Source organism: Cynocephalus volans, chromosome 5, assembly GCF_027409185.1.
Source record: "Cynocephalus volans isolate mCynVol1 chromosome 5, mCynVol1.pri, whole genome shotgun sequence".
NCBI lineage: Eukaryota > Metazoa > Chordata > Mammalia > Dermoptera > Cynocephalidae > Cynocephalus > Cynocephalus volans.
This window is the reverse complement of record NC_084464.1, coordinates 157220471-157244794: the sequence shown is the minus strand read 5'-3', so window position 1 is coordinate 157244794 and position 24324 is coordinate 157220471. Positions and strand designations below refer to the sequence as shown.

Genomic DNA, 24324 nt, shown 5'->3' with positions numbered 1-24324 from the left:
AAGTATACGCAGAAGCAGGCCATCCACAGCAAAGGAGGAAGCACACATAAATAACACCAAGCGCTGGTGAGAAGCAGAGAAGCTGGGACCTCACGCGTCACAGGTAAGAGGGCGAGTATGTAAAAGGGAGCAGCTATGGTGGAAAACAGTTGGCAGTTCCTCAAAAAATTAAACGCAGAGTTACCATTCGATACAGCAATGACACTCCCAGCTGTTTACCCAAGAGAACTGAAAACAGGTATTCAAAAAAAGCCTTGTACACAAATGCTATAGGAGCATCATTCGTAATAACCAAAAGGTGGAAATAACCCAAATGACATTGACTGATGAGTGGATAAAATCTGGTCTATCCACACAATGGAATAAAAAGAATGGTATATTCTACAATGTGGATGAACCGTGAAAACAATTACGCTAAGTGAAAGAAGCCAGACACAAAAAGCCACATATCGTACAATTGCATGTATATAAAATGTCCCGAATAGGTAAATCCATAGAGAAAGTAGATTAGTAGTTTCCAGGGGTTGGGAGGAGGGAGGAATGGACAGTGACTACTAATGGGTATGGAGTTTCTTCTGCGGTGATAAAAATGTTCTGGAATTTGATAGTGATGTTGATTGCACAACTCTTCAAATACACTAAAAACCATTAACATTAAAAGGACAAACTTTGTGGTATGTGAATTATATCTCAATAATGCTATTATTTAAAATTTTTTTAATTTAATATTTGCCACAAAAAACAATAATAAATTACCACTTTTGTGATAAGAAAGACAAATAATACTAAGAACAAAGGGATGGGAGAAAACTTTGGGAGGTGATGGATATATCTGTGGCTTTGATGGTGTGAAAGTTTAACGGTATGTACTTATCTCAAACTCAACGAGTTGTAAAGATTAAATATGTGCAGCTCTTTATATGTCAATCACACCTCAATAAAGTGGCTTAAAAATTAAAAGATAAAAATAATTATGATTAGAATTGATACAAGGTAGAAAATGTTTACTAAAGTTTTTAGTAGGACAGCAGAAACAAAAAGGGAGATAGGCCATAGAGAAGTATTTTTAAAATAATCAATTATAGTACATTAAAATATTGTAAGATGGGCTGGCTGGTTAGCTCAGTTGGTTAGGGTGTGGTGCTGAGAACACCGAGGCAAAGGGTTCAGATCCCCGAACCTGCTAGCTGCCCCCAAAAAACTGTATGAGAATGATATGTTGCTGTCCCCAAATTTTATTTTTTCCCAAGATTTTGTATTAATGTGTACTTATTTTTAAAATGCTGTCTAGAAGCAAATTATTCTTTGGCTTGGACTAGGAAATCACAAGAATGGACATGAGTGAACTAAAAAGTATTCATACATCATGATTTGCAAAGAAAAGAAGAAGCAAAAATGCCAAGAAAAATATTAACTTTCATGCCAAATAAAAGTCCAAAAGTATAAAATAAATGAAAAGAACATGCTAGATGGCCTAGATAAAAACTCACAAAATAAGATGCAAAATAACCGTCATTAAAACCAAATACACAAGCCACTCTTCTGTTTACAAGAAATGATTCATTATCTGTTTTAATTACACTTCAGTTTATACAATTAAACTCATTAATGTATGGGGAAGTAAGAAGTCAAGAAAAGTACCATAATATTTTAATACCAGAAATCCAAAAGTAAATTCAAGTTTGTACTCACTGGGAAAACTAGGATAATTTTCTTCCCAGTCGTCCTCTTCCTCTGTATGTTTTCCTTGTTCTCTGGTGTAAATTTTTAGATGTGTCAAGTTTTCTTGTTCATTTGAAACTTTTCCACAGAAAGACTGACTTTAAACAGAATTCTCATTTTGGATACAGCAGTCAGGTTCGGGTTGATTGGGATTATTATAGTGGTCAATAACGCTGTGTAAGAATTCCAGGCACGCAAATATTCTTGAAATGAAGGGGCTTCACTCTGCATTAGCTTAAAAAGACATATAAGCTTTGCAGCTGATGTTGCGATTCATTTCAACGCAAGAGAAAGAGGGTGGACTCATCTCCTCTGAGCCTGAGGCACGTGTAGGATGACCTCTTCCAAAGCAGTCTGAACAGGGCACTAAGCAAAAGGGACGAGGACGTGTTGGCTCCACCACCCTTCTCAATAGGAAGACAGACAGATGTCAGGGGAACAGGACAGTCCAGATCAGGCATCACAAAGCAGGGAAACGGTGCATTCTTACCCAGTGGAGAGCCACTTTCCCACGAGAAGTCCAGCCACATGAGGATCAGAACTTTCCAAAGGGAGGGCTGATCCAAAAAGTGTTTGGCTGCCAAACGCACCTGGGAAACACTACTTTTCTTGAAGATTCAAAATGAGACTATTCAATGATCTAAACCATCCACAAGTAAGAAATTGATTGAACCTTGTTTAAATCACATAGTTAACCACAGAACCTTCTTCTTTTATAAATATAATAACTACTAATCTACTAACACACTTTGGGAAACACTAATCCAAATTGATAATGTCATGAGTTTCAGCTAATTTTTTGACTCGGGTTGTACAAGACTCGCCAGATAAAACACAGGATATTCAGTTAAATCTGAATGTTAGATAAACAGCAAGTAACTTTTTCGTATAAGTTTGTCCCATGCAATAATTTTTTTTGCTAAGTCTGATAACCCTCGTTGTGACACGGTGCTGTCAAACAAACCCACTGGGATTAAACCTGCCTCTACTTGCCATTTTGCCGTACACAGTACTTACTCAACCCTCCCCTGCAGGTCTGCCACCCCACTCTGAAATGCAGCCTACTAGTTGAGCAGGTTACCTTCTTCAGGGGAGCACTCTGGGGTTCCATTTGAGCCCATTATCAGGTTGCCGCCATTGTCATGCCGTTCCTGGGTCCCAGGGGGACAGGTGGGGACGGAGGTGGTAGGTTCAGTGGTGGTGGTGGTTGTCTGTGTAGTGGTTTGGATTGTGGTCGTTGGGCGCATGGTGGTGGTCGTGCGGCGGGTGGTGGTCGTGTGGCGGGTGGTGGTCATGCGGCGGGTCGTGGTCATGCGGCGGGTGGTAGCTGTTGTGGGCCGCGGAGTTGTGGTGGTAGGCAGAGGGGTCATAGCAGTGGTAGGCTTTGCGGTTGTCGTGGGGGACTGGGTGGTTGTTTTGATGACCTCCAAGCCCACCAGGGGCTTCCCTCCAAGACTCAAAATGGGTTTATCCTGGGCACTGGCCAGGGGTTTACCATGTCGCCCCTGCCCAAAGAGGGGGAGGCCGTCTGGACTCACCACGGGGGTCCCTCCCAGATCTGAAACAAATTAACCAAGAGCTATGCAACAAGGTGAAAACAATCCAGAGGAAATAAAAAGCAAGTAGTGTCTCCTCAAAGCTTAGGTATTATTCTGTTTTAATCAATGAAGGGCAAAGGAATAATTAAAAGAATATCAGCTGGATATCTGTTGCTATCCAGAAATTTCTGGGCTTATTATATTGTCCATTACTCTGTATTACCTTATAGAATCATATAAATATTTCATGAGTGTTTCTCCCTGATAATAGGGTATGCTAATGTGCCCTATTAAAGCTTAGGGTACCTAAGTGCACCAACGTATCCTATTAAAGCTTAGGGTACCTAAGCTTTGAGGAGACACCGCTTGGTCTTTGTTGCAGCAATAAACAGTACATAAACAGGACATAACAAATAAGTTGGACAATATGTAAATAAATGATTCTGTGTTTCAATAAAACTTTGTGTATAGACACTGAAATGTGAATTTCATATAATTATCACATGCCACAAAATATTTTTTTTGTTGTTATTGCAGTTATTTAAAACTGTAAAAATTATTCTAAGCTCACAGGCCTTACAAAAACAGGCAGTGGACAGGGTTTGGCCAGTTGGCCTAAGCTTGCAGAGCCCTGCTCTAAACCGCCCAATTTCAAGAACAAAGTAGAAGGCCACATTTTCTAGAGGGTGGAGTCTGCAGGAAGAGCATAACTAAAAGCGCATAAGGAAAATGCTAAACTCTGACTCTTTTGAAGCTCTTCTTTCCACGTGGCTAAAAGTAATGGCCCAAGGGCAACCATTACCAATGAGGGGGAGGAAGAAGAGAGAAGTTGTTTTTGTAGAGCTAACCAAATACACTAAGCTCCTTAAAAACCACTCTCACTTACCCACAACGGTTCGACCATCACCTCCTAGTTTAACCCGGAGAGGATTTCCATGTGAATCTTGGAGATGTCTTCCTTCTGCATTCAATACTAACCCACGGTCAAGATCCACGACCTAAATCCATGACACAGATTAAAGAATACATTGGACATTTTGAAATGTTCACATTGGTCCAACTACACGTACATATGAATGACACTTCCACAGAAGGACACAGTAATGTAAGGAAAAGACATTCTTTTTGTCATATCATTTGCAAGGTTTTTAAAAAAGCACAAAACAGTCATATTTCTTATTATAACTACTTACCCATATAATATGTAAATTATTTTAAGGTTCTCAAATATTCAAACTACGTTCAACATATTTCTACCACTAAGTACATTATATCTAACGGTGGAAAGGAGGAAACAGCCTAAGTGTCCATCAATTGCGGGAAGAGATTAAATAAAGTATGGCCCATCCATGCTGTGGCATACTATGCAGCCAATAAAAAGGACATGGGAATTCTACATATATTGACCTTTGCTGATGCCTACTCAGATTACAGGACTGATTATTTTGCAAAAATAAAAAAATATATATTTGTGTATATAAGCTTAAAACTGCAGGGAAAAAATTCTGAAGGATACACCCCCAACTGTCAACAGTGGTTGCCTTTAAGAAGTGGTTTGGAGTGGAGGATGCTTACTTTCTTTTTCATATATTTCTGAATTATTTTAACTTCTTGCAATGAACATGTACTTCTAGTGTATTAAAAACATAAAATGTTTTCATTTTGCTGTTAATGTTAAAAATCAAAGCTATTATAACAAAAACAATTCAATTTGTAACTTTCCTAATATAGTATGCAGGCAAAAATGTCATATTCTAAGAAACTGTGGGAAAAGAGCTATTATTATCTCTATCAAGGAACAAGCTGATGCCCTTCGCTGGTGGTTCTCAAAACATAGCCTTGGACTAGCAGCCTCAGAGCATCACTTGGGAACTTGTCAGATACACAAATCACCTGGTTCTACCCCAGACCTGCATGTGACGACCTCTCCAGTGACCCTGAGCTGGCTAACATTCAAGAATCACTGCTCTGAACAATCAGGCCACTGGAGGAAGCCCTACAAGCAGGTCACTTTGTTGGGTGGTGTTTCAGTAATTAAAATTTATTCATATAAAACCGACGTTTGAAATCCACTCCATACTGTTTCAATTCAAAATTGTTTGTAATGACATTTTGCTTCAATTTGCATTCTTCCTATTATGAATTTCTGTTCCTTTGAGAAACGGTAAAATGCATCTTTAGATCACTTGTGACTGAAAATTTCACAAAGTCCTTTAATGTTTTCCTAAACCTTATTGTTACAAATGGGAACTTTTGACTGGGAATTCCACTATCAATAATTTTTTTGATTCTTCGAAAAAATATTTCCAATCTCTGAACATTATAAAGTGTTCTGTCTGTTACCCTTAACCCACCAAAAACCCCTAAACATGTACCTTAACCCCAAGCAGTTAAACTTATTTCGTTTAGATATACATAAAGTGTTAATACATAATTTTAGCCAAACAACAATTGTTGAAAGATTTAAAAGGTGATCGGATAAAAATTGCCTATACGACTCAAGGATTTTTTGTTTGTTTTTACCTTGTTTCCTTGTAGAAAGGATTTGAGAAACCAAAAATATGTGTAACATTTTATCAAACAAAAAATAAAAATAAAATAAAGCTATCAGGACAGGGAAAATACAAGTTCATTTGAGAGGCCATTCATCAGGTTCTATGGAATTGCTGAGGTTGGGCTGGACCTTTCTAACCAGCCACGGCAAATGGAAAACAAAGGCCCATGACTTATCTCAGCCATGAGAGGAAAGCAAACTAGTTACTCAGGAGAATCAAAGATTTTTCTGAGCATTGGAAGAAACTACATACAAGTATCTTCGCATGGAAGTGGTTAAAACTAGAGAAGAAGAGAAAAAGACGACTTCACTGTTACACAATGTCCACCATGCTTCTCTTGCCATTAGCATAACAACTGGTATGTGTAAAGAAGTTTTCCCTACCCACTTTGTTCCTTGAGGGCCACTGATAATTCTTTGTCCATTCGGTTTGCCATTACTACCAGGAGGTACTTTCCCTTCTACATTTGATCTGCCATTGTAACCTACACAGTACAAAAATAAAAACAACAGAACCTGGTAAATTCAACATTCTTAGAAAGCTGGCTTCACACCAAACATCATTTCAAATCGAAACTCTAAACAGAATTTTAAACCAATAGCTCATACGTGTTAGGTAATGGTAGTCTTCAACTGTGACTTCTACATGGCCAACATGAATGTCTATTAAGAGTACAGTAAAGTCACTGTGTGGTTAATTTTAGGTGTCAACTTGACTAGGTTAAGGAATACATAGAAACCTGGTAAAGCATTAGTGTTGGGTTTCCAGAGATTAGCATGACAGCCTAAGTGGACTGGGTGGGAAAGACCCATTTTCAATATGGGCAGGCACCATCCAATCTGCTGGGGGCCCAAGGAACAAAAGCAGAGGAAAAGTCGAATCTCTCGCTCTACCCTCTGGAGCTGGGATACACTCTTCTCTCCTGTCCCTGGACATCCCAACTCAAGACTCTTCAGACTTTGGGTTCCAGGGCTTACATCAGTGGCACCCCCGGCTGTCAGGCCTTTGGCCTTGGACTCACATCATCAGCTTCCCTGGTTCTGAGGTTTCTGGACTTGGACTGAGCCATGCTACCACCTGTCATGGGACTCCTTAGCTTTCATAATCACGTGAGCCAATTTCCCTAATAAATCCCCTCTCATATGTCCATGTACATCTCCTATTGGTTCTATCTCTGGAGAACTCTGACTAATACAGTCAGTTTTCTGACAATACTGGGGGAAAGATAGTGTGTGACATAAGTAAATTTTCCATACAAAGCTCAAGACCTCAGTAGCTGTAGTTTTTTTAGCCAATTGTAAGTTGGAGGGAGGAAGGGTTAGAAGGACAGAAAAAATTATCTCTAAAATGTATTAGACACTGTCCTGCTTTTCTCAGCATGTTATACTAAACGTGACAACTATTTCTAGCTGACTCAGGCCCTACCCATCAGTCGCCAAATATAATGAACAGTGCTGTCTCTGGGCTTGCTGAACTCCATGGGCTCCTGAGCATCTGCTTAGAGAATGAGCAGGAGGAGCAGCTGCCCTTTCAGTTCTTTCTGTCTGTCCCCACCTCAGGCCCTTTCTCATCGGCTACACCATGTGAGGCCTCAGCGGGGAGTGCCCTGTGGTCCAGCCTCACCCACTGGATAAAGTACTTGGGCTTTTGACAACTATGTGCAGGTCAGAGACTTTATTTCTCTCACTCATTCACTTATTCATTAAATATTTATTGAGTTCTTGCTATGCTCAAGAGAATGTTGAGTTTCACAGCTATTATCAGGATCTTAGGTTTGCTTAAAACAGTCAATCTCAGGGGAAAACTGAACTCCACGTGGGGCATTGCTCTATGTCTTTACATTGAGTTAAAATAACTATGTATTGTATAAATTAACAAATATTGATGCATTCATTCAAGAATGTTCTACGAAGCCCCAAATTACCTGCCAGGAGAGTTCAAGGCACTACTCGACTGAATGCAAATTTATGGGAAATACCTCAGACCCTGCCCTGGGGTCAACATAAGACTCCAGTTCATAGCAGTTCACATTCCATCCTCTGTTATGGAAATACAAGGCACACATTTGCCTGTGCCTCCTCTGTGTGACAATCACCTTTAACATGCATTTTCTGGAGGTTTCAGGCAACATTCACTGATTGCAATGTCTGAGCAATTCATACCCAAGACATCTGAGTTTGTTCCATGGTAGGTTTCGCTGAGAGTTTTGCATGCAAAAGACAGCAACAAAATAAGAACAAAAACTAACCTATATAAATGTCTAATTCATTGCTGCAAATTCCTTAAATATACACTGGCACATGAACAACTAAAAAGAACCTAGAATACAGGAACCTGAGTTTGGCATCATGGTTGTGACATTTTCACAGATTAAGAGCATATGTCAAGGAATTCAATGAGGCAATATGGGATAGCTGAATAGGAGAGGGCTGTGGCATTTAAGCATTGGGGATTGGAATCGTAGCTCGGCCACTTCGCAGCTGAAGTGCAAGCCACTCAGATCCCCGAGACCTCGCTTGCCCATCTGAAAACAGGAAACATTGCAAACCCGACCAGGTGGTGAAGAGAATGACGTGACATGTGCAAAGCTCTTAACACGGTGCTTGGACATGGTGGCTGCTCAATAATACAATAAGATAAAATAAAACCTCTCAGGAATTGCCATGAACACTCCTGGGCACCTCAGCAAAAGAGGCTAAGCGACTGTTTTTAAAAACCAATTACCTTGTCTGTAAGGGGGTCTCACCGGCGGGCGCGAGAGCGGATTCCGGAATCTCGACTGCATCATGCGCTGGCGCAGGGACAGCATAGGGGTGGTGGAGGCGTAGCTGGGAGGGGCGCGGGACGTGTCCTGCGGCCAGGACGGGGGACCGACGCTGGGACCTGGGGTGGCAGGGCTGCGAGTGGGGTGTCGGGGAGGGAGGCGTGAGGCTCTTGCGGCGCTGCCCGGAGGTCGGGGGACAGGCGGCTTCCCGGGCGCGGCGCTCTCTTCGCCAGGAGCGGGCCCGGCGACAGGCCGCTTCCTGTCCTTGGAGAGGCCCCCGTCAGCGTCTTTGCCGCCCCCGGGGACGGAGGACGACAGAGGGTCTTCCTTTCCTGCTTTTGAAAAGCCCGCGTGCTCCTCCACCTCCTGCTCGGCCGAGGCCCAGGCCCGGGCTTTGGCCGGCGGGGGCCTCCGGGGCGCGGGCTGCGTCCTTCCCGGGGCGGCCCGGGCCGCGCCGTCCTTCCGCCCCGCCGGGGGCCCCGTCCTGCCGGGGACGCGGGCGCGGAGGGCCGGGTGGGGGTCGCCGGGCCGGCCGGGCCTCGGGGAGGCGCCCGCGTGTCCGCGCTCGGGCCCGTCGTCCGCCTTCCCCGCCCGAGGCTCCGCCGGCCGCTGCGTGGACCGGGCCGGGGCGGCGGGCGCGGCGGCGGGGACGTCGCCGTCGTTCTGAGAGTCCCCGCCCTGGGTCTGCGGGGCCGTGTGGAGCAGCCCTCGGGAGCTCGCCGTGTAGGCGTCCGAGGAGCGGTGGCCGCCCTGCGACGCGGCCCGGGGACGCCCGGCCTGAGCGCGCCCGAGGTCGGGCTGAGGAAGCAGCCGCCCCGCGTCCTTGCTCTGAGGCCCCGGGGGCTGGCGCTGGGACGCGGTGGCGGGCGGAGGGGCCTGCTTTGCTGGGGCCCGGCCGGGGGTCATCCCTCTGGGCACACTGGCCCCTGGGTGGGACGGGGACCCTGCTGCGGGACCTGGAGCAGGGGACAGCTGGCGGCCCGTGGACACCGGCTGTGTTTGGGGGGAACGACCCTCCACGGCCACGTCTGTGCTCTGCTGAACGTCCCCGGCCTTAGAGGACAGGCGTGAGGGTTTGCCCCGAGGATGCGCGTCTGTCCCGGGGGATTTGGGGTCCTCTGGGACGGGCTCCTTCCGGAGCAGGCCGGCCCCTCTCTGGGGGACCCTTCTTAGGGGGTCCCAGCTCCGAGAGCCGGGCTGCCTGGAGGAGGAAGGCCCGTGGTCATCGACCACGGTGGCAGGGAGTGGCTTCTCATCGTCCCCGTCTCCATGGATACCAGAGCCAAGCCTGGGGTGGGAGGCAGGGGGAGAACGGAGCCGGGGCTGCACTCGGGGGGATGCGGTGGACTGCGGGGAGCCCGAGGGCTGCAGCGGCAGGCCCCGAACGCTGCCCACCCTGCCTGGAGACCTGCCATTGGCGGCAGAGGGCTTGCTTCTGAGCAGGCCCGAGTGTCCAGGGGCCGGGGCCTCCGCCTGCCGCCTGCTATCGTCTGTATCCCTGTCACTGTCATCCCCACCGTCAGCAGGGTCTGCTCCCTCAGAGACCTGGGTCCTCGAGGAGAGATGAGAGGAGCCCAAAGAAGACGTGGTAGACCGCGATGGTGCACTGGCGGCTGGGGCGTCGTGACCATCCCTCCAGTTCCCGGAGAGCGAAGGACCTGTGTGTGGGTGGGTGGGCAGCAGCTGAGATGACCCCCTATGGAGTGAAGAAAGTCTGGAGGTGGAGGCTGGAGCGCCTGAATCTTCCTCCACGGCGCCAGGATGGGGTGCCCTCCACGCAGGCGAGGCTGGGTTCGTGCCATGGAGCACGGAGCTTCTGTGCTGCAGGACGCTGGAGGCCGGCTGGTGGCTGGGGGACAGGGCTGGCTGGGTCTGGGCGGGGGTCTTGGGGGGCAGCTGCTCAGAGGAGGTGTCCTTGGGGTGAAGGGAGCCTGCAGCTCGCTCATCCTCATCTTGGTCCACCAAGTCATTGTCAGCAGAGCTGGCAGCCAGGTTGGCACGGGGCCCCTCTGAAGGGTGGTGAGAGGTGCCCTGGGTGGCCACCCGGTGTGCAGGAGAGGCTGACCCTGCGAGGGCCACCCCTGCACGAGGGTAAGTGGCTCGTGAGGAGCCGCGCTGATCCACACCTTCTTTGCGGGGCAGCACAGGGCTTCGGGCCCACCACGGAGTCCTGCCAGGAGCAGTGGCCGAGGGGCCAGATCTACTTGGTGGCCTCAGGGTTTGCTTCTGGTCCAGGGTCTCTGCAGGTGACGTCGGTGGATGTCCCAGAGAATGCAGCTCCTCCTGGTCAGTAACTTCCATCGACTGAAGATCCAACTCTTCAGTCTTCTCTGGGTGAAGCTGGGGTTTTCTGGACACCCCACCATTAGCCAATATTTTGTTTTTCAAGTCAAGAAGAGGATCCTTGACATTTCTCCCATGAGGAGAAACAGGCACATGAGTGTGTTTTGAGGAAGCTGGAACTCTGGGAGAAGGTGAGGAAGGCTTGGGTTTTTCAGGTTTCCAGTTATCCTCGGTATTCTGCTGAGCATTCGACTCACTGCTGCTGGCTGTAACAGAGGTTAAAGAATTGACCATCAGAGAAGAAATTCAAAAGCTGTGCAACAAAATGAGTATTTAACGTGGCAGTACAGAGGAGTTGCAAACCGGTCATCATAATTGACAACTTCTCATTCCCTAGAACACTAGAAGTGTATTTTCCTAATTACAGCATTTTTTAAAAACTTATCTTTTGCTTTAAGTAACAGATGTAGTCTTAAAGAATATGAGTTGAATCAGGTTGTCAGAGCTTATTATTTGAAGGAATTCTGAAATGAGTACTTTGAAGTCCAGTGGACCCTTGAACAACACGGATTTGAAGTGCTGGGGTCCACCTATACAGCAGTTCCACACTTGAAGATTTTAACCAACTGTGGATGGAAAATACAGTATTTGTGGGGTGCAGAACCCGCGCATACATGGAGGGCCCACTTTTCTCATAACCTGTTCCACAGGGCCAACTGTAGGACCTGAGTTTACATGGATTTTGATATATACAGGGGGTCCTGGAACCAAACCCCTACATATATGGGAGGCTAACTGTAATTCCCCGATTTTGTAAATGCATAATCTTATGTAGGACTTCCTTGATATAACTGTCAGTATATCACAAATGCATTATAGCTCTTCTTAATAGGCAAGAAATATGTGTAAGCCTGATACAAAACATTGATCTATGATCAAAACTATATGGGACTCTGTCACATGTGACTTACAAGTGACCAGGGTGAGCAACAAATTTGTAATTTTTTTTTTTTTTTCCCCTTTTTCGTGACCGGCACTCAGCCAGTGAGTGCACCGGCCATTCCTATATAGGATCCGAACCCCCGGCCGCTGGGAGCGTCGCCGCGCTCCCAGCGCTGCACCCTCCCGAGTGCGCCACAGGCTCGGCCCAAATTTGTAATTTTTGAGGCATGCCAAAGAGTTCCCTTTTCCCCAACGTGTCCTTACTTGCTCGCTTCTTCTTGCTTAAAATTCTTTTCATAATGGATACATTTGTAGTTCCAAAGTAAGGCTTAAAACAAAAAGACTCCTGGGATAGGCAAAAACATTGTATAAAATGTACCCTACAAGTCACTTTGTCTTGAGAGCAGGATTGAGAAGGAAGGGATGCTGTGAGAGAGGGGAATCTATATAGCAGTGGGGGACCCAGAGGGAGCAAACTGCATCTACTTCACAGTTTTTTCCGGGACAAAACTGTTTACTAGCGTGGTGCACTGCGGGTCCTCACAGCACAACGAAGGTGCAAGCTGCCAGTGTCTGGCATAAATGTGGGGAAGCGGAAAAGAAAACACAGTCCCAAAACACTCCACTCCACTCTTGGATCTTTAGTAACTAGTTTGGTTTTGATACTGATCAGATAAACTAGGCAACTGAACTTCATCTGAGTCTGCACTCCAAAATAATGGAATATGAACTAAAAATTTTAAAAGCTATGTAGAAGTTGAAGAGAGCCAACAAACAATTAGAAATGTCACATTACACTTGTAAAAATCTTCTTTCCCTGCCACCATAAGCCCCCAATTAGGCAATGATATAAGATTAATCATATAATCAAAACATTAATAAAATTGTAATAATAATTAATGTTATCAGTAAAAGATAGCATTTTAGTCTTTGGGGAGACTAATTTCTAAAGGGACCACAAAGATATTTTAGAAATCAATATGCAAACTTAGCCCCCAAAACCATTAACTGAGCAGTTCTGCACCCAAGAGCATGATTCAAAGAAACACAAAACAAATGGCAGGGATGAAGAGAGAGAGAGGAAACAGAGCCACAAACACATGATGCTTACTTGTTGGCATAGCGACAATGAAGGCTTTGGAGTGAGGCCCCAGGCCTCTCCTGTTTGCGGCCCGGATTTTGAAAAGATAGCGTTCCCCAGGCTGCAGACCATCCACCAGGGCAGACGTGGTGTCTCCAGGATAGGTGAGGGACTTTGCTCCAAATGGTTTGAGAGCCGGGGCATATGAAAGAATGTATTCTGAAATGATTTGGCAGATGGTTGGAAGGAGGAAACTGAAAACAGTCCTGTGTCCAGCAGACAGACTGTATGGGCAGGATGAATTAGAACGTGCATTACTAAAATTAATACACTAGCAATGCACGCCAAGTCAACAGCTGGAGCATAAAGACACGGCAGAAGGTGAACTCACGTTTGTTTAGGCCACCAGGCCGGGCTGTTTATTAATTAGCTGGCTGTGTGCTATTTTAAGCAAATTAAACGTGGAACCCAGAAGGCCAGTCTTCATACAATTCCCGAAACTATTTACACTGTGTGTGTGATTTTATTGTATGTATTTATTAACTTGCAATGATGGAATTAATATATCCTGAATAGAAGAAACCAAGGAAAACAAAGAGACAACTGCTAGAAACTGATTGTGAATAGTTGCTGACGTCTTCTAGAGGTTCAGTTTATTAAGCTAGATTATTTACTGGTACATTAAGCCAGAAAACTTTCATATTTGCAATATAATTTCACTTTTGTAGGAATTATAAAAGTTCTTACTCAATATATGCTGACAATGATGTTTCACAGTATTTAAAACAGTGAAGAAAAGCTGCCAAGTAGATGTATGTGATATCTATGCTTCCACATTTAATTGGCTCTATCTGTAAGCACATAATATCTTTGAAGTTTGAAAACAATAGCAAATTCAGTTTGAGGAACTAAAATATCTCTGTGCTTACATAGAAATATTGTAACACAAGGCAGTCACATTTAGAAGCATAACTTTCACCTTCAACTAAAAATTGCCCTGACTATTTCTTCTTGATGAACTCAAGATCTACAAAAGTTATCAAATTTATATGAGTAGGATCCAACTAAGAAAATAATTCGAATCACAGAAAAATCAAGCAGTTATGAGGAGCTTGGGATATCTTTTCTTTTTCCTAAATTCTAATCTTGAAAAGGCACATTAATTAAAAAATCTTTCAACCACAAATGCTTTTGCAGCATTTGTCGGAGAAAAACAAAGCATTCTTCCTCATCAAAAATGAGCAAACTAGTTATTTATGATGGTCAAAAAAACAACTTACTGTCTATAAAATTTTGTAACTCAGATTTTTTTTAATGGATTCAATTCATCTGTAAACAAATCTAACCATGTTAAAGCATATTCTTCTAATATGTTTTATATTTCTCATACATAGAAAATGCCCAGGGTAATTCTGAATTCCAATTCCATCACTATTCTCTTATGAAAACTAAGCCATGTTAAGACACATGAGTTCTTTTGGACATAAAAAAAAATCAGTGGCTATTATTATTTCTGTCAATATTTAATTGACTGCCAGGAAGTTTCTTTCACCAAAGAGCTATAAATATAAACTAAGATGTGGGAGAAGGAAATAACAAATAAGTAGCATAGTAATAAAGTCACGAGAGGAGCAATAATTGAGTTTTCTAAAATTAAAAAAAGGAATCAGCCAAAAAATGTCTTTATTCAATTTTCAGAGGACTTTTCAGCATTGCATCAATATTAATACAGAGGGAGGGGCCGGCCCCGTGGCGCACTCGGGAGAGTGCAGCGGTGCTCCCGCCTCGGGTTCGGATCCTATATAGGGATGGCTGGTGTGCTCACTGGCTGAGTGCGGTGCGGGCGATGCCAAGCCACAGGTTGCAATCCCCTTACCAGTCACAAAAAAAAAAAAAAAAAAAAAATACAGAGGGAGCCAATGTTCAAATTGTCATAAAAAAAGAATAATTTTAAAGAGCCAACTAAATATTTATCCTCTTCATTTGTTTCTGATTTATTCCAGTGGGGGGGAAAAATGAGCAAGAAGAGTACTACAATCTATTCTTTAAAAATTGGGAAATGAGAAAGCATTAAGTATAGAAAATATCATTCCATATCTACCTTTCTTAACTTCTGTTGTTCCATGAAAAGATATCCTACATGTCAGCAAAGATAACTTATTATTGAATACAAAAAAGAACCATTCAATTTTTCAATTAAGAAATTCTCAGAGGAGATTGATGGTAATTTTCTGGATTTCTTTAAGCTCACACAAACTTTTCATAGTTCCTGGATATATTAGACTTAAAGTTGTCTCCCCAAATAGAATAACAATAAAAATATTCTATTCTTGAATAAAAACTCCATTCTTTCCTGGTACATTTGAATAGGTGATGCCAGAAAAAACTTCAATATGGCTCTTTAAAATGTCTCTAAACAGACTTCTGAAAGGTTCTTAAATGCTTTTACATTAAAAATAAAAGATTCGTGTGTTTTTTTAGTATTCCCATCAGAGAATTTTTAAATTTAAGTAGTTGTGAATATTTTACTGTATTTTTATTCTTTTAAATCTCCAATTTTTTTTCTATTTTAACATTATGTTTTCCTAGACATAAATAAATAAACGCCGACAATTAGGGAGTAAGTCCATGTCCCAGCAATTACTTGAATTTTTCAAACCCATTAAAAATATTTACAGTCCCATTAAAGATATTTATGATCCTAAGGGGTTCTTGCTAACGCCTAATTTCATGATCTTACTGGCACAATAAAAATACCCATAGCATGAAAGCAAGAGTCATTGCATGAAATTGAAAACATCCCTTCTGACAGCAACACAAAAACAGAAATGTGAAAACTACCTGGATCTTAGACAATGAAAACTCTGCGTGAAATATTCTTGTCCTGGGGGTTAGCACCTCTTATACATATGTTGCTTCCCTGTTTCCTTCTTCAATCACCAAAGCTGTGAGTAGAGGCCATGGTATCAGAGTCAGTGCATCTCATAGGATTAGGAATGAGTGTCCTACCTTTCACTTTTCCCTCAGTCTCAGGTAGTGCATCCCAAGACACAGTGACAACTGTAGGTTTGCCATTGACTGGCCACACATTTAAGTTTTCAGGAGCTGTGGTAGGAGCTACAAAACAACAAGGAATCAAACATTTTTAAATGCCCTAATGGATATCCTAAAAGTAAATGGCATATAGTCCCTGTATACACATTTTTAATTAAAAAGAAACTGCTTATTTTGATTACACATTACAGAAAATTCTACCCTTGCTCTTTGTGTAATATAGTGACTTATGTCACTCCTACCAACTCATATAGTGTGTTTAAACATATCTAGGAAAATGCTTTTAGGAATTCAGCATTTCCCTCATTGCTAAATAATCCTGAAATATACAAAGAAGATTAAAGTCCAATTCCAATTTATTTTTAATAAAACATTTAAAGTCATAGTTTACACTTGATCTTAGCCAAAAGGCCGAGAAGCGATAAAGTCATAGTTTAAAAGAAAAGAATTATAGTCTTGGATACAGAGCAAAATTCTCCTCCAGAATCAAACACAACCTCAGCCTCAGGAAAGAAGAGTCTCTCCTACATACAAGAGCCATGCATTACCCAGGGGCATCCCCACACACAATGGTGATTGATATATACTACACACTGGGATTTAATGTGCTCCACATGTCAGCACAACATGCTTGTGGAAAAGTCCAGCAAAGGATAAAACATGAACCCAAAGAAATAGCTCCTTAACTTCTTTGCATTTACACGTAGAAACACTACCAAGATTGAGGGTTAATGTGACGTGACAAACGCCCTTGCTGGTCTTGGTCAGTATTGGCTTCTTAAACTGTCTTTAAATCCTATTTTATGAGTATTTCCCAAATTGAAAATCCAAAGGCCATTTTCAAATACAGACCAGATTCTGGTGTTCTTTGGAAGACTGACGTACTCCATTTGCCATCTCTTTCACCCTGTGAAATACGGACTGCAAATTCATACACGGTGTCTGGAATCAGGTTCTCGATCAACACGCGCCTGTTAGTGATCTGCTTGTAATCCCACCTGGCGGATTCCCCCTTTTCTCGATAGCGCACAGTGTACTGTCTGTAAGAAAATGCAATACAACAATGCATCCAAATTCTCTACAACTAAACCCTAGATTCCTTGCTGTTGTTCCTTGCCTATACGTGATGACTTCTGGAGGTAAGTAGGGAAATCAAAGAAGAGAAAAATCTAAACTTTTGACTATGTTATTGGCTCCAAGAATCTGCTTAAGTTCCAGGCAAAGGTGTCTAAAGTAGGCCAGGAAAAATGAAGCTAGATGTCTTTTAAAAACCAAAAAGTCTTACTACTCAAAAGATCAAACAGAGATTACAAAAGGAAGGGAGGGACGGGAGATGGATTTTATGAGGCAAAACTTATCAGGGATGTGTGTGTGCATGGAATGTTTGTGGCTTTGTATAGTGTAGAAAGAGACGCTATTAAAGACCAAAACCGGCCCAAAGTATCTAAGTTCTTCAGAAAAGAAAAACAAAAAAGGCTTTTTTCATGCCAAATAGGAATGTTTTCTATAGGTTCAGGAGGAAAGGGAACATGTGGTTTTTTGAGTAGACTTGTTACCATGAAAAGGAGCAGAGAGTGTAGCAAATAGAACGGGACAGAGGAGCCTATCGGAGAAACTCTGGTGTGTGATTATGATTATCAGGGAGAGGAACAGTGTAACCAAACATGGTAAGGTTCAACAACCCAGACAACAGAATCTTCAACACTGCAAACACCATTTACTGCATTCTTCTTAAGGGAAATGTTCGTTGTGTCCTCTTTGCAGTAGAAAGCATTTGGTGCATTAAAAACGTGCTATTCAGTATATTTAATAAGTCAGGAGAAGACTTCAGTTGAAGTCTTGGCATACCAATTAACACAACAGTTCTGTTAAGAAAACCCAAGCTTTCTTTGGTCCTCAGCAAGATGTTGGAAATCAAAATCCTATGGTGATCAGGAATACTTTATGTTGGGGAAGGCCACATGGCTAGGGAGAGAATCGCTATGAATCGTCTGTGGTCTTTCAAAAGCAGCAGATGTCTTTTTTTAGTAGCAGACAGTAAAGGAAACTATATATCTAATATGAATAACAGTCTGTCTGTATGTATGTATGCATGTATGTATATGTATAATCTCAGCACTATATTCCCTTCATTTTAAAGTACACTCCCCTTTTCTGATGGCAAATAATTTCAAAAATTAATAGATAATGACTAGAGCACCAAATCTTTTTTCATATAAAAACCAGAATAATATAATATCATGGTCTAAGAGAAAATAAGGTGCATTTTGTTATGCACAAACAAGCTGGACATGAAGCGATTCAGTATTCAACAAATATCTCATGAGTAACTACTAACTGTAGCACATTAGACAAATGTCTACCACTCTACAAAAAAATCTGTCCTACTGTGTGTGACTCTTCCTGGATAACAGGAGGAACAGGAAGACTCTTCCTAAAATAGATCCTGTGCGTGAACAGAATATTAATGAGACAAAGCAAAATACCAATGGGGCAAAGAAAGAAACGGAATCTAGGAAATTCCCAGACATGAGATAAAACTCTGAGCAAGAGAGATGTGAGGTCCTGCTGTGTGTACTACACACAAGGGCCTGCTAGCATCTGATTTGTGTGAAATATGTGACCACACTCAGGATTAACTAGATTGCCACAGAAAATGCTATCATTCAGCTACAAGAGAGGCCAGCATTCATATAATTCAGAAAATAAAATCATTAAAATAAATACATATCTTTTCGGGTCCAGAAAAAACACCTCTCCCATACACTGTACATAAAATAAAGACAAATAAGCAAAAGTACCTTGATGCAACAACTTTCTTCTGTTTTTCCACAACAGGATCCACCCAGGCCACAAGCACAGACTGGGACGACATAACCCGGACATTGATGTCATTAGGGACATCCAGTTCATCCGCTTCTGAAATGACACGAGGGTGTATAGAAAGGCTGTCTTTATCAATAGGCTCTGCCCTGAGCCCCTCTGGCTTTCAGAGTTTATTATTCACCCTATATAATTTTCAACTGCTTATGGCTGATATAGATAAAATGAAATGAATGGAAAGTCAAACAATTATTTGGTCAGTGGAGAAAAACAAAAATCTCCACTCTTGCTCATCTTAAACACAGCCTAAGAAATGGGCAGTTTGCTTTAAAAGCTGCCCAACACAACCAACATAGAACTATACACAGGGGATGCTTTGCCTTGGTCGAAGGTACTCCAAATAACTGTCTTCTCCATGCACAATGTAAGTTTCTGGGAAATATAAAATTTTTATGGGAAGCAAAAGTCTAGGCGTGATCATGGCATGAAATGAAAATTCTGGTTCAAATTGTAAGAATCACATTGGGTTCAATGTCCTCACATTTTAGAATATGTGATTCCAAGGCAGATTAAAATTTATATTCTGATGTTAAATAGAATTCAGTTTGCCAATTTCTTACAGAGATTTACCTTTTCGTCAGAATACATATAGTCACAAAGCTTGTAGTCTTAGCTCAACCTTTAGCAAATTAAGTCTCACAAGATGTCTTTGATCTTTTTCTTTAGTCTCTTGTATTTTTGTTTTGTTTTTTCTTTTCACTTCTCAAGTACCATGTTTCAAAAGGATATGGATTTTGCCACAAGCAGGAGAAGTGATTCAGGGACTTTTCCTATGGCAGCAATTAATGAATAATAAAATGGAAACTGCATAAATGTGGAACTTCTTTACACAATGTAAAAATACAATATAATAAATTTCATGAAATAATTATTTTAAATTAAGGCTCACAGTCCAGAAAAGGTATATGTAATTTGTTAATATATGAGTAATATAAAAAATATCTGGGAACGAATATGGGGAAAAGTATCCCTTAGAAAGTGGATAGTGATCAGGCTATAAGCAAATCACTGTTACATTTTTTCTCACTCTTCTCAATGACAGTTTTATGCAAATTGAGCTGAAATGACATCTGTGCACATATCTTGCACACCACCCTCCACAGCTACTCTCCTTTCTCTCACTTTATTCAGAGTATCACCAAGGGCAATTTGTGCATGGATCAGACTATGCCTTTCCGTGGAATAAATGCTTAGCTGCTCTTATCGTGGCAAATGTACTGCACAATGAAGACACTCAAAATATACAGTGCAATATATTTTATCAGTTTTACCACAAGAACACTCCAGCCTCTGAGTATGAAACACCCTTGTACCCAAAATATGACCAAGTCTGCCCTGTTGTTTCCTTTATCCTCAATAAAATTCATGTAATCTCTTGCCCAGCCAACATCATTTGGAAACAACACAGCATTCATACTAGACCATGGTTTGATCAAATGCTTCCTGAGAAACATACCTGAAATCTTCCGTTTCGTTAGGGCAGCCCTGTAGACTGGCTGACTCTGCCCCTGAGAATTCATAGACTGCAGGGAGACCACGTACACTGACTCCGATGCTGCAGACCAAGAAGCAAGAAGGGGTGAGACTGGCTTGGATTTCTCAGGGACACGCATCCCTGGTTGTCTGCATTCCCCCTTCCCTTCCTTTCCATTTCATCTTTCTGGGGACAACTAAAGATGAGCCCAAGAACTGTAGGGACTAAACTCAGAGGGAACACCCCCATTATGTTAAAGAATGGGGAACTTATTTTTACGTATAATTTTTGAAAAATGGGTATTTATCTCATTGGCCTCAAAAAGAGATGAACATGCTTCAAAAAAGAAAAGAATAGCATATTTACCCACACAATTCTCGCAATTTATTTTTGCTTCCAACATAGAGAAGTGGCAGTTACTCTGTTTTTATCTGTCATCAAAATGAAGGGAGAAATGAAAAGAACAGACAGTCGACCAGGCCAGCAGCCAGAACGTTTTTCTTTTCCCATAGGGTGCTGTGCCCTTGGAAACTAGAATCCTCAGAATGGAATCTTAAGATTTTACTAAGAACAAATGGAAAAGTATTTCTATTTCTGGATTATTCTTTCAGTTAGTCTCCCTTTCCCCAGTTGTTACATAGGTTCCACTAGTATCCAACTTAATCCAAACTTGGAAATTTTATTTGGAAAAAAAATCACAGTGATGAAATTTAAACTTACACTCTTAAGTACTGTAGAATAATAGAGTCTAAGATCCAGATGAAATCTTGGTTATCTTCCAATTTGACCTTCTTATTTTACAAATAAGGACATAAAGTCATAAAAATTGAGTGACTTGCCCAAGGTCACGCACTTAAGTAGAATGCAAACTCTTCCTTGAATCCAAAATTGCTTATGACCAAGTCCAGGCTCTACTGACCAAGCTTCCTGTTGCAGCTTTAATCAATACAAGAATAAATATAAGGCAACCTGACTAGTGCAGATAGTATTATCATCAGGTAATAATACCTAGGTAAATTAACAGAGATGACACTAAGATCTTAAAGAGGATTTCGAACACAGGACTCCAGGCATTGCAAACTCTCAGAAAGAAGTGGGAAAATAAGCCTTTCGCCTTACAAACATGTTGAGTTAAACAAAAAGGAGACCTGCATTCAAAAACCTCACAGAGAGCGATTTATTTTTGTAAAGCGAACTGCTGTAGACTAATCAGAGATTTCAGGGGAAGGGGATCACATTCGACAGCTCATGCTCTGAGAGCTGTGATATTTGTAAATTATTTACATGAGGCAGTCACATATTTTTCTACCATGGAATTTTGAAATATCTGTTTTATATATAAAAGGGAAAGATCAAGTTTGTAACACTTGAATTCACAGAACATCAAATTGAGCTTCTATACAGAGGCCACACTTCAGATCTGTTGGTTCCTTGGTGCTGTTGACAATGGAAGCATGCCAAAAATAAGCCAAGAAAAAAAATCTGCCAATCAGCCTCAAAATCCAGGAACATGTGTAAGTGACTAAACGTGAAAAGCGGTGTCCCATCATTTATCAAGAACCACCAAGAAACGAATAATTTCCCACAACTGAAATTTGTATATGTTTTCAATATACTTCTTAAAGTTCTTAGTTTTTTTAATACTGATATTGATACTGATACTGATTTGCTGAGCTCTTGAAACTAAACTTGGTCCAAGATTATCATTAAGGGAGAGTTTCGTACTGCAGTAAACTACAGTAACAGCTCACGTGTTCGGGCTCAAGGCTCCCCACTGTGCTCAACATTTCATGTGCAATTCTTCATTTCGTCCTAATAAAAGCCCACGATGAAGCCGCTATCGCTGTCTCCTTTCGCAGATGAGGGAACAGGCTCACAGAGGTGAGATGACCACCGAGGTCACAGAGGAAGAGGCAGGGCTGGGCCTCACACTAGTCTACCTGGCTCCCAAGAGCTGCAGACAAGGGGGCAGCATGCCCAGGGCTAAATGGGCATCAGCTCCAGGCAGCAACCTGTCTCTTTTCATAGAGATCTAATGAGGAACTGCAGGGGTATAAAAACCCACTTCTTTTCATAGAGATCTAATGAGGAACTGCAGGGGTATAAAAACCCACTTCTTTCTGTTTGCTGATCATCGAATAAACAGAGGAAACAAAATTTACAAAACGACCCCGTCATCCCCCATCAGCACCAACGCATCTGCTCACTTCCTGCTGCGGATTGACTGTCCCCCCAAAACTCACAGAAACTTGACTCCCATTGTAACAGTGTTAAGACGGTGGAAAATCCAGTCATGGTAGTTGAAAGGGGGGCCCTTTGGGAGGTGATTGGATCATGAAGACTGTGCCCTCGTGAATGGATTCATCTATTTATGAAGTCATGAGTTATCATGCGCCTGCTTCTGAGGGCTTTATAAGGAGGGCAGTGAGATGGTCAGCTCACTCTTGCTCTGGCCATTGTCGCCATGAGACACCCTGCATTGCTGTAGAGAGTCACCACCAAGAAGAAGGTCCTCACCAGATGTGCCTGCCCCCTGGACCTCGGACTTCCCAACTTCAAAGCTGTAAGAAATGAATTTCATTCCTTTGTAAGTTCCCCAGTTTCAGGTATTCTGTTATAAGCAACAGAGATGGACTAAGACACTTCCAGATCTCAAGCATGTGATGTGGCAGAAACACCGTGTCTCAACTTGTAAAAGTCTGTCATAACTTTCTGAAGGTCTCCAGACGTGCTCCGTCTTTACTGCTATCCGCTTCCACTCGGGTCCTGGTCCTGCTGTCTCCTCTGCCCTCGTTATTCCCATGGCCTCTCCACCTGCAGGCCTTTGCTCAGACGTCATCGTCCTTGTGGGGCCTCCTTTGATATTGATTCTACACTGGTGCCTCCCCCAGGATCACACCCGACACAGAAGATGCCCAATAAGACACGTTCAATGAACAGCTCAGAGATGGGGGCTCTGCTGATGGGACCTCAGGCCTCTCTCCTCCAACCAAGTCTCCTTAACATGTGACCACCCTCTGCAGTCCCACACATTCAGTGGCATCTCTGTTATAAGCAGAATTAAAGTCCCGTGCAGGATAAAATAAGGAGATGGTCCTCCCGTCACAGCATGTCCACTCCGACAGCCCTGGGGAGTTCACTTCTCCCTGTTCCTCCCCACACCCTGTGATGGGGCCAGCTCCGCCTCCACACAGTAACCTCTTAGATCATTCATGATGGCAAATCCAGCTCCTTGTGCAGCAAAAATGCAAAAGCTAACACACTGTACTGGAAGCCCAACGCTCGCCTTGTCCATTCAGGCTGGGACAGGAGCCCACTTCTGACCTCAGGTCCAATATTTGCTCAAGATCAGGCAACAAAAAAGTCCTGCTATCCTCAGGTGAGCCAGCAGTTCATACCGAAGACATGAAAAAATAACAGACCCAGTCAGATGAAAAACTGTCAACACTAAACGACACTTTAATGTGTGGTATCTGTAAAAGGCTCAGATCCATGACAACTTTCCATTTAAAAAAATGCTCTCAGCAGTATCAGAAATGCAAAAATAGCGACTCTGCTCTTCTGCTGATATTCTGGGTAGAACTGGGTCGGCATCACCAAAACAGAGCCATTTAACCAGCACAGTCAAACTATTCGGGCATAGGGGTAGGCTCAGGAATGAATGATTGACGAGTCTCCAAATTTTTCTGTGGCTTCAGGTGATGGAGTCTCTAATTCTAGGTCTTGCTGCTAACAGCAAAGTCACGCCTCGCAAACCATGTACAGCTTGGATTTCTCCTTTGGTTCCTGGGATCCCTCGCCATTTCACGCAGCATTGGAGCAGAGAGGTGCTAGTCTCTTTTCTGCTGGAAAGAGTCTGGAGCCTGCACTGAGATGGCTGCAGTGCTGTGCCTGGCACTCAGCTGCCTGTGCCAACATGTGCAGACCAGGTTAAGACACAGAACACCATATACCAACCTGTGCCAGGAACACCCAGCAGACAGCAGAGCTCTTTCAAGAGAGTCCTCAGCAGGTGGCTGACCACAGCA

General features: G+C 42.7%; 1 protein-coding gene and 1 pseudogene across 1 annotated transcript in view; both read right to left on the bottom strand.

Moving 5' to 3' along the window:
• Positions 1-24324, bottom strand: part of FNDC1 (fibronectin type III domain containing 1) — an 87722-nt gene that overhangs the window by 24338 nt on the left and 39060 nt on the right. Inside the window, exons 6-14 of the mRNA XM_063097452.1 lie at positions 20279-20377; positions 18741-18858; positions 16792-16979; positions 15895-16002; positions 12916-13104; positions 8540-11128; positions 6199-6299; positions 4147-4258; positions 2804-3280 (exon numbers count right to left, since the gene is read on the bottom strand). Coding sequence (XP_062953522.1) covers positions 2804-3280; positions 4147-4258; positions 6199-6299; positions 8540-11128; positions 12916-13104; positions 15895-16002; positions 16792-16979; positions 18741-18858; positions 20279-20377 — 3981 coding nt within the window. The remainder of the gene's footprint in view (positions 1-2803; positions 3281-4146; positions 4259-6198; positions 6300-8539; positions 11129-12915; positions 13105-15894; positions 16003-16791; positions 16980-18740; positions 18859-20278; positions 20378-24324) is intronic.
• LOC134379420 (U2 spliceosomal RNA) lies at positions 16232-16362 on the bottom strand (annotated as a pseudogene).